Raw genomic sequence first — 11,528 nt, forward strand, 5'->3', positions numbered from 1 at the left:
AATCATACTTGTTCTGTCAGTGGACCTAAAACGATATGAAAATGGATCCCGTTGGCCTATTTCCCACTGCAGAAATTCACATTCCACTGATAGTTCGGAAGATTCATTAAGTTGTCCACATAACAGATTTAGTCTACACGTACCTTATATACGCTTAATCGTAAAGGCTATCAACTGGCAGCCGTATAAGTGAAATCGATGTATAACGACACGGATTTAATATCGAATCAGACATGTCCCTAGCCGAATTCGTCTCAGTTTTAAGCTCACCAAGTATAATTGACGTCATTGATGGTGTGACGTCATATTGTGTCTGTAGGTAGCGGCCAAGAAACGAAAAGAATCCACTGAACATAATGGAGTCGGCAACTGAGGACATAATTACAGTCGAGTACGTCATGTTGGTAGCAAGGCGACGAACAGCGGAGAAGTAACCTGTATGTAGAAAGATAGACAGATTAATGAACCATTTTGCATTATTAAAAATCATGAAAGGAAATTGTGCTACATCTTACTTCTCGCCTTATTTTACATGAATATTATCATATATTATCCTTGATCTTTTTTATGCGTCAAAATATTATACAGATATTGACTGATGGGGTGTGTAATATAAACATTCTTTGGACCGCCGGATTTGTATTTTCCCGAGGGGTTATATTTTCCCGAAGCGCACAGCGCTGAGGGAAAATATGATCACGAGGGAAAATATTAATTCTTTAGGCGGTCCAAAGAATTTTTTACTCATCCCATCAGTCAATATCTGTTATATTAGATAGCCTCTAATAATGAAGATAAAGTTAGGCCTAACGATATACGTGCAGTCTGTTGTTTATGTTATTCACAGTGATTGATTGAACTGGTATAGATCTAACGTTAGATCTTGATCCATCTAAGTAACGTTAGTCTAACGCAGTGACCCTTTTATAATCAAATCAACTTTGTTTAGGCATAGCCCTAGATCTAAATCTAAGTTCGAGTCCAGTCCAGGTCCCAAGGCAGGCCGATAATTCATGGTAACATCTAATCCACAAGAGGGCGCCATACACGTAGAAAAAATATATTCATGGACCGGTTGGTCAATATATTCATCGAAGGTGGACCGGCTGGGAAAATACATTGATTTCGATCATATCACGTGACGTGCTATGGACCAATCGCGCTTGGCTATCTGTCTTGGCTATCTAATATTATAGCCTATGTTTGACAACCCGAAAGCTTTCCAGAGGCTTGCCAAACATAGGAAGCATAATGCAGGCCTGTTATTATAGCGGGGTGGAAAAAAAGGGATTTTATTGTTTTGGCAAAAAGATTGTTTGCATTCTTGCCCTGTTTACATTCCATGATGGTTAGTTTTAGTTTCCGGATTTTCTGGGTCAGGCCGGCTGGGTTTAGAATGTCCAGACTGTCCAGCAAACGGTGGGCGGCCACCTGCCGTCTTGCAAAGCTGTCCCGCTACATTATCACAAGTTACAGGTTATTATGTTTCCAAGAATTAAAAAAAAACCCACACACATTAATTTAACTCACTTGGGAAATATACGTAGTCATTTCGAGAGCTACTTTTATGATATCTCTTTCTGAGAGCTTCAAGCATACCTAACAGAAGATGATTCTTACACAGAAAAAAAATAATTATATACCTTTGATCATTCCCAGGATCGTTGAGTCAGGGTCAGGAAGGTTGCTCTTTATCAAGAATGCTGCGGTAGGCTGATCATCATCTTCTTCGATTCTGTTTTTCTCTTTCATATCATCCATCGGAACATCCTTTTCTGGCCACATCTTTAGGGGATAAAAAAAGCAACAATCGATGCATGCAGTGTGGACCTTATATTCAAGGTATGGAATACTTTGACAATTTTCCTGTATACCCACTGCTAAACCGCGCAATTCGATCACGCTCGATCAAGAAAAAATATCGAAGTGTTGATCAGGGTCAATCTTCTTGATCGGAGCGATTGATCTTCATATGTGAATATTTTGGACATCGTCGTTCAAAATAGCGATGTCTATATCGAGATATTGCCAGGCGGGACCAACCTGGGCCTGTTGCATAGACTATTACTATCGTGGTTATTTTGCATCCGGTGGCAACTTTGCATGGAATCCTTAATTTTGATTGGCTGTTAATTGGGCATGTTACCATGGTAGTTATCATTAGATGGCAAATTTGCCATAATAGTAAATTCTATGCAACAGGACCCAGGCCACATATATTCTGATCTGGCGTGGATGAGATCGTGTAGATTAAAATATCTATAGTAGAAAGTCAGCTTGGAAAAAATTTGCAGCACCAGAACTACGTATTTCCAAATATGTCAAAGATGATCCCACAGTTTGCCGTTTTGATGCTAGCACCGTGCCAGTGGAGCATCTAAGTAACATTTGTTGTCTGACAAGTTGTCAGGTCTGACAACTTTCCTGAATTTCTATTGACTTAGAAGCACTGTTACTATGGTAACTGTCAGGGGGAAAAGTCCGACGAGTCATTTCACGACACGCTTCCCCGATGTCTATTGGCACTGAAGTGGAAATTATTATTCCCCAAATGTTTAGATGTAATATAAGCCCATATTAAAAAAAAATGACCAACCAGTTTCTTCTAGAAGTCATACCTTTGGGAAAAAGAAGTATGGTATTGCAATTAGGCCCATCAATAGCCCGTAGATGACATACCCGAGCCACCAAGCACCTATCCATCGAGGGTCTTTACTTCCGTAGCCCAGTTCGTCGACGTCGATTTTGTAGAAATCGGTGTGTAAGGACAGTGCCAACCCACTGAGTGCAAAAGCTGTTAGGGGTGACACGCTGACCAACATAAATAGTGTAGCTGTGGATAAAATAATGCAAAGAGGAGGAGCTCCGAATCTTCTATTTATTTATTTATTCATTTTGTTTCATTTATTTGTGTGTTTATTTTAACATTTTCTTCTTTTTTACAAAGATTTCTACTTCGAGACGTTTGAGACGTCTTGTTTCTTCGTTTATTGTTTTTATTTTGGAGGTGTGCATCTTCACACACTCGCACAATGGAGTGCTTATGAAAGAAATATAATAAATGGAATGTCAATATGTTAAAAATAAAAAAAGAAGGGGGCTGACATTGATATCGGAATTTTAGAATCATTAGACATGCTTTTTGACATACCGAAATACATATAAGGGGCTGCCTTGGAAGGCAAACCGTCGTCCATGTATGTTAGTCCAAGGGTCCAGTATCCAGTAGAGCCTAACCCAATGAATCCCTGACCGACGAGAAACCATAAGGCTCTTCCATACTGCGCCCCCGATGCATCAAGTTCTTCCTTTGAGCACTCGTTGTCGTCTCCTCCCCCATCAAGTTCGACTTCGCAGATATCTTTACTTTCTGGAAGATAATAATTAATAATAAATAAGATTTATATAGCGTATACGTATCCACCGTGGTCAAGGCGGTCCTTTATTTCCTCTTCCGATCTAGTCTACCTATTCCGGTGCTCAAAGCTTTTTTGAGGAGTCACTTCATTCCTGCCATCACCCATTTACCTCACTTCGGTTGAGGTAAATTTCTTGCTGAAGGAAAACACATCTCTAAAATTCAAAGACGAGAGATGAAAAATGTGAATTAAATAATGCTTTCATTGAAAATTTGTTTCATGTTACTTCTGCTTCACAGTGAGAATGGGTATCACACATTGGTCTTATTTCAATTTCCAACCTCACTTCCAGGGGCTGGACCACAGGGGCGGATTCAGCCTTCGCTAATAGGGGGAAGGGGATTTTTCCAGCCGCATTTTCCCCGATCGAATTACATTTTTGTGCTTTTTTTTGAAGGGGTAGTCCCAATTGTCACTTCTAATCTTTATTCTTACAAATTAACATAAATATATAATAATCCATAATCTTTATTCAAATAGTGCGAGCGCGAGCTATTTTTTTTTCAATTTCATGTATTTTGTCGTAAAATTGAAACATTCTGGGCAATGTTTGTGATCCTAAACGAGATGTGTATCCAACTAAATAATTACTGCGAGCGCGAAGAGCGAGCAGAAATCTTAAATGTACGTTCTGGTCTGATAAAAAAAATCATTTTTTTTACAGGTGTTTCTGCATTTATTGAAAATTCAATATATGAAACACAGTAATCATAATGAATATAAAGAAATACGAAAATAAATGAAAGAATTAAAAATTGGGACGATTACATAATAGAAGAATGATTTACATAGATATACATGTAAGCAATAATATATAAAATAAAATGCAGTGGCCAGCTATCGTAAGCAAAATACTTGAGAGAATAGCAGTTAACGGCTGCTTGCAGTTAGCCATGAAGACGTTACATATTTTACCAATCAAATAATGCGAGCACGGAGCTCTGATTTTTGAACACTTTTTTGTAATCGTGAAAAGGATAAATATATAACTAAACAATTGATGCGAGCGCGAAGCCCGAGGGGAAAAATCGAGATTTACACCTAAAATGGGATACTCTATTAATGTTTTGTAAATCATGAAAAGGATGAGTAATTGGAAATCTTCCTAAATTGATAATTCGAGCAGAATTTTTTTGATATTGTGATCTGAAACTGGATAATGATTTAAATAGAGAAAAAGCAGAGTATCTGAATAAACATGCACGCGCGTGTTTCAGACTTCGACCTAGAATCTGGGCACTCTAAATACCTTTTTTTTATCATGAAAATCAATAAAGAGACTGCGAAGCACGTGCTTAAAATATTTGATATTCCGATCTGAAAAAGGGTCAATTTAAGCACTTCGTAGCCCCTCTTGCCTCCCCTGGATCCGCCTTTGGGGCCATGAGGGGGCACCATTAATTCATTGCACTAATAACATGGGAACAAGTTCTTTCTGCTTCTCCTGGATTAGTGCCACCTTTAGTTCAAATAAATAACCCCTATTCCTTAAGGAATGACCCAAGAATGGCTTCGATTATAAAGGATACTCATTATAATTGTGCGAATTATTTTCATTCCACCAATATTATGTTTATGCTACGAGGAGGGATAGGATGCTGCCTGTTATGATTACCATCGAGTCGGCCTACTGATGCTATATTCCAAGTACAAATTTAGCATTTTTCTCGATTATATAAATTGACTTGTAAAGAAATGAATTATTTTCAGATCCATCTATTTCATATCATTCTTCTGTTGATACGAACCATTAAACAGAAAATTGTTTTTCAAATTCTTGTCAAAGATATTCGTGGATCGGCTTTCTCGTACAGTTTAATCAACTTCGAACCAACATTGTATTTGCCAAGTTTTTCTGTACCTACTCTATTATAGTTCTAAAAAGTTAATTGCACTTTGATTCCAAAGAGGAGAACAACCAAATGGTTTTACTGGTTAAAAGAAAGGCACTAGCCCATTTTACCCGACAGTGTCATCCAGTGGCGTACCGTGGGTCACGGCATTGGGGGGGGGGGGGGCACCAGCAAAAATTTTGAGTCACTTAGTGAGCGCGCTCAATTGTCAGGAATACTGACCTAATAGAGACATTTTAAGGAAGTACTTGTAGTCATTGTAATCATAAATAAAAATACGCATCTCAGCAATCAAATAATGCGAGCGCGAAGCGCGAGCTGAAAATGTTTGATATTTAGACCTAAAAAGGGACATTATAATCGATTTTGTAATCATGATACGTACCTGTCTGGCTAAACAATGCGAGCGCGAAACGCGAGCCGACATTTTTGTATATATTGACCCCAAACAGGGAGATCTTGACGACTATATTTTAGGAATCACTTACTAGTATACATATCTCACCAGTGCCAAGCGCTGGCTGATTTTGTTAGAATTACATCTGAACACACGAAGTTACGCATCTCACTCTGAAAATTTAGATAATTCAGACCTGAAGCGGGGCATTCTAAGGCTTGCTTGTAGGAATTTACTAAGACCATACGTATTTCACTAACCAAATGGTGCGAGCGCGAAGCGCGAGCTGAAAATTTTTGATATTCAGATCAGAAAAAGGGACATTTTATGGACTGATTTTAGGAATTCACTTACTTATCTCACCAATCCACTGATATGAACGTAATCACGGACAGGAAATGTTTTATATTAAGACCTTAACATGGGCAATCATAAAATTTTTAAGTAGTCATTAAAAAAGAAGCATATGCCACTACATAAAACAATAATATATTTGGTGTATATTGACTTGAAACGGGAGTTTTTCGTACAACAGGTTTATACATCTCTCTAAATAGACAATGCGAGCACCAGGAACAATGAAAACATAGGCCCTGAGCAAATTATGTTTCATAAAGTTATGATAAAAATGTTTCCTATGTAATATAACATAACATGATTATAATGTAATATACCATTATAATGAATAATAATTTCTTATCTCCCACTACGTTCCTCTTCCTTTCTCCCTCTTTTTTTCCTTTTCCCCGTTTTTTTCTTTTTTTTTGGTGAGCCGAATCGGGGGGCACGTGCCCCCCATGCCCCCCCGTAGTTACGCCACTGGACTGTCATCATAAGGATAGTGCTTCTTAGCCAATCTACATCAAAGGAAGTTGTCAGATCCGACAACTTGCCGGACAATGTTGGGAAAACCCTCCCGGGTTTGTTGATAACCATACGTCCTCGGGTTACAACATTTACTCAGTCATAAATATGAAGATCAAATTCAAAATTGTAGTGGTTACCCTCGTTTGATAAGACATTGTCATCATATTTATTCTTATACATAGTGTGGACTATTATGATATAGGGCCTGGGTATAAATCATCATCATGGGTAGTCATCTCTCTTAAAAAGGATTGGTCAAAGAAACGTATATTTTATTACTTGATAAAAATGAGTCCGACCGATAAAGATGGCCAATATCAACGAAGATTCCAGATTCTGATTTTTTTTTTCGGTGGGACACAAACGCATAGTTGGTCCTTTGACCAATCCTTTGTAGACATACATAACTTACGCATGGAACCGTAAGAGTTCGAGGGGAAGTCTTCAGCGTTTGCTGTTTCGTTGAATGGGAATGATGACGTGGGATCAATTACCCGGTTCCTATTTCCAGCAAACTGAGGAAGGGCGCACATGAAACACCCGATGGTGAAAAAAATCGTTAAAACACCAAGAATCCTGGGTCGATGACGAGATGTTCCGATATAAGCGGTTGGAGTGACCAAGATAAGTGCAACAATGTCGTTTATACTGAGAATGACTCCAACCTAAATGGAAAACAAGAAAGGGATAAAATTATTCAAGTCTAAATACTATCATAGAAGATCAGAACATAACATACTGACTGGCGCTTCGCACTCGCATCATAAGACAACCATCTTTTTCATGATTTTAATGGGTCATAGAATATCCCGTTTGTAGATCTAATTCTAAACATGATAATGACCTTTTTTCAAGATAGATACCTTGTTCTTTATTGAAACGTGCTTAAAGTTTTTCAGATCAAAATATAAAATATTTTATATTGGCCTACCCATCCCGTTCATGATTTTTTTTTAAATGCGTATAATTACTAGCTATCTGATTGGGATATAAAAAAACTTTTATTTCGCGCTCCCATTAGTGGATGAGACATGCACCCTCTTAATTAGTGAGTCACTGCAAGTAGTCCCTGATAATTTCCCTTTCGGGTCCGTATATAAATATTTCCAGGTCGCTCTTCCCGCTCGAATTATTTATCTAGGCTTTGTGAGATACCTTACCTTGTTTTTAAGAATAAGCTAAGGTTTATTTCTTTGGTCAGCCTAAAGTCAGTCCGATTGGAGGAAATACCCCCCCCCCCCCCTTATTGGCGAAATTTCGATGCGTCTTGAGCCAGGGTGATGCTCTGCGTAGATTGTAAAGCGATTTTACAGTTACTATTTGAGTCACCTAATATAAACCTCGTAACACAAATTCCTCGAAATCGTTGTTTCCTTGCAGATGCTTTACGGAATCGTACGGATGTTTGCGATAACAAAAATCAACAGATCGCAGTACTGTTTGATATCGTAAGGTTATCGCAGCCTCTTTTCCGTGTCATATATGTTTTCATAGGCAGGCCATACGGTATAAGAAACATACGATGAGTTTAAATCATGACAAAATTATTCAAACCTTGAGTGGTTTTGGGTTTGCCTTTACATCAACATAAAATACACCATAATTCGCTCACTTGTGAAGCTTTCTTTGACGAGAATTTGAGAGAGGTTAGTAAAGAGCATAAATACAGTCCAACTTCCAGAATACCACAAATCTAGACTTACTTCCGAACTCTTGAGCTGAAACTCCCTTTGCATTGTGGTGAGTATTCCAGACGTATAAGGTCCTATTGATCCAATGTAGACGAATACTGTTGCGCCAAGAAGTACTGTGAAAGATATGTGATTAAGGCAAAACCTTTTTGCTCTCTTCTCCATTTTTTGTTGAATGTGTCTTTTAAAGATTATATAAAGAACAAGGTGTTTCCTGCAGATAAAACCATACGAGCACTGATCGCGAACACTAATCAACCTTTCTTGGCGATGTTCTTTGAACGGCAATTTTAAGGAATTGCAATATTGAACTGCGATCGAAGTTTTATGATGCACACATAGCAGGAAAATAAACAACGATGGTTGTTTCCCTCAGGTATGTATGACAAATCAATAGTTACTTAACGCAAGATGACCTCATTTTGACCCGAAACAAAGATAAAATTTGAATCAGGGCAGAGTAGTGAAGGACAGTAAATGTAAACAGGCTTCAAAAAATCAAAAATTCGTTTAGAAACCACACAAAGTCTCTTTTCAGTAAATCTGAGCAACCGGAACACTCGGGGTAATGACTAATTGTATACTTGAAATTGACTAAGTAGTTTGGGTCTACACTATCTTATCGTATGATACGACAGTGGTAAATAAGAATTAGACTACTGATAAAACAGTGAGAGAAAAACAAACAAACTACTGTAACAATTTAAGATCGCATTTGATATTCCTCGGGTAAATGATCTTTGGTCTTCTTTATTTTCAGTGACGACTCGAGGAGCGAGATATAATGATCTTTGATCCTCTATATTCTCAAGTCTTGATCAGGGAGGTGTAGCCTTTTTACAATATTTATTTAATAATTTGACCGCCATGCTGCATGCACGGTTCTGAGAAATGGTTCAGCACAGGTCATCGTACTGTACGGCACATTTTTGATTTGGTGGACAAGTTAACGATTTTTTAATGAGAACAGTTTTGTGTGTGCCCCTTACAAAAATTGGAATACAACCCCCATTCCAAGATGGCGTTCAGTGTAGATCCCGTGAATTGCATTTCCCACAAACAGGATGCTTCTAGTATATTTTAAAATATTGTAACAAGTTAGAGTAAAAGTTCAGGGTAAAAATCGAAATTTTTGACATTTTCAAAAATGTTAAAATCCCGAACTTGATTGAATTGATAAAAACATGGATTGACTTGTAAAGATGTTAAAAATATTTACTAAAATTTAACGCTTCGACAAAAATAACAAAGAAACAACATTTTGGTGTGACAATGTGAAGGTTTCACTGTTGAGGAAACTTCTTATTCACGTTTTATTTATGATCCTTCCCCAAATACACGCTCAATCAATTAATTGCGCGCGTATGGCAAGCCGTTTTAACATTTTTTCACATTTTCTGATATTAGTCAGTTTCACTGTGTAATTTCGCCGGATTTTTTTTTTTAGAAATTAAAATTTATACATTTTTGGAAAGGTTTTTGTATAATGAATCAGAATAGCAATGTTTCCATTTGCACCGACACCTATATAGGGCCTATGCCCGCCATTTTGGATTTTTACAGTGGCCGCAAAAAACGGTGTTTTCAGCAATATCGCGGCTTTTGAGTAACGTGAAATCATGATTTTGGCACCGAAACCACCATTTATTATATAGGTGAAGGAATCCATTGGTATAGAAATAATCAACTTTATTCAATAAAAATACATTTCTTGTCTTTATCTACGCATTTCTAGACTTGAACTCATATCTAAGGCCAAATGAAGTGTAAGTGATGTGAACATACCTTTCAGTAAGTAAACTGTTAAATCAGTGTGTAATACATGCTTTTACTAATCATTTATTGAGTAAATCAGGTCACATGATTCGGTCTTGCTGGCCGGTGTGCGATTTTTTCCCGTACTTTAGTACGCAATAAACCCATGTGCGCATGCGTTTGGACTTTGCCAAATTTGTACTTCACCTCGTTCTCAAATTCAGCGCACACGGCGTAGTCTTTGCACACAGACTCTATTTGCTAGTATGACGAGCCCACGTGGAATTATATGGTGCTATTAATACGAGTCTGCATAGTTGTATGATTCAGACCCTAATGTCTACAGGCAGACTTTATTATTCAGACCCTGCAAGCTCCGTGTATTGGAAATGTATTTCAACCAGACACTTGAGTGGTTTACATGATTATTGATTGGCCTATGTGATAGAACATATAAAACAGTAAATCTTTTCAAAATGAATGAATCTTTGTTCATTTTTCTTCAAATGTTCATCATATTCATTCCATTATATTTATTTCACATTTTTGCACTTAACAACCACTTGTACGACTTGTTCTCTCTTCTACACATTCTTTCCCATCACTCTATTAAATGACTATTGGCAATTCAGTGTATGTTTGCAAGTCTCTAACAATAAAAGAAACAAACGGGAACAGCATTTCAATTAATACAGCCATTTAATAGAAATAACAGATCAAATAAATATATCATTCAAATCTATTTCAATTATAAGGATTAGTTCATCCTGTTGATACAAGGATAAATTTATCTTCATTTCAAAGCTACAGGAGGATAAATTTATCCTAATTTCAAAGCTCCAGGAGGATAAATTTATCCTAATTTCAAAGCTCCACGAGGATAAATTTATCCTAATTTCAAGGCTAAATTTATCTTAATTTCAAAATTACATGAGGATAAATTTATCCTAATTTCAAGGCTACACAAGGATAAATTTATCTTAATTTCAAGGCTACATGAGGATAAATTTATCTCAATTACAAGGATACACGAGGATAAATTTATCCTAATTTCAAGGCTACACGAAGATAAATTTATCCTAATTTCAAGGCTACACGAGGATAAATTTATCTCCATTTCAAAGCTACACATAGATGAATTTATCCTAATTTCAACGCTACATGAGGATAAATTTATCTTCATTTCAAAGCTACACGAGGATAAATTTATCTTAATTTCAAGGCTACATGAGGATAAATTTATCTTAATTTCAAGGCTGCATGAGGATAAATTTATCCTAATTTCAAGGCTACACGAGGATAAATTTATCCTAATTTCAAGGCTACACGAGGATAAATTTATCCTCCTGTAACTTTGAAATGAAGATAAATGTATCCTTGTATCAACAGGATGAACTAATCCTAATAATTGAAATAGATTTGAATGATATATTTATTTGATTTGTTATTTATATTAAATGGCTGTATTAATTGAAATGCTGTTCCCGTTTGTTTCTTTTATTGTTAGAGACTTGCAAAACATACATTGAATCGCCAATAGTCATTA

At 36.9% G+C, this 11,528-nt stretch overlaps 1 protein-coding gene across 1 annotated transcript in view; it reads right to left on the reverse strand.

Annotated features, from left to right (window-relative positions):
• Window positions 1–8,838, reverse strand: part of LOC121415702 (solute carrier organic anion transporter family member 1C1-like) — a 29,126-nt gene extending 20,288 nt beyond the window's left edge. Inside the window, exons 1-6 of the mRNA XM_041609014.1 lie at window positions 8,240–8,838; window positions 6,949–7,201; window positions 3,152–3,370; window positions 2,619–2,833; window positions 1,644–1,785; window positions 271–435 (exon numbers count right to left, since the gene is read on the reverse strand). Of these exons, the coding sequence (XP_041464948.1) occupies window positions 271–435; window positions 1,644–1,785; window positions 2,619–2,833; window positions 3,152–3,370; window positions 6,949–7,201; window positions 8,240–8,392 (1,147 nt within the window). The 5' untranslated portion in view covers window positions 8,393–8,838. The remainder of the gene's footprint in view (window positions 1–270; window positions 436–1,643; window positions 1,786–2,618; window positions 2,834–3,151; window positions 3,371–6,948; window positions 7,202–8,239) is intronic.
• Between the last annotated feature and the right edge of the window lie 2,690 nt (window positions 8,839–11,528).

Source organism: Lytechinus variegatus, chromosome 1, assembly GCF_018143015.1.
Source record: "Lytechinus variegatus isolate NC3 chromosome 1, Lvar_3.0, whole genome shotgun sequence".
Taxonomy (NCBI): domain Eukaryota; kingdom Metazoa; phylum Echinodermata; class Echinoidea; order Temnopleuroida; family Toxopneustidae; genus Lytechinus; species Lytechinus variegatus.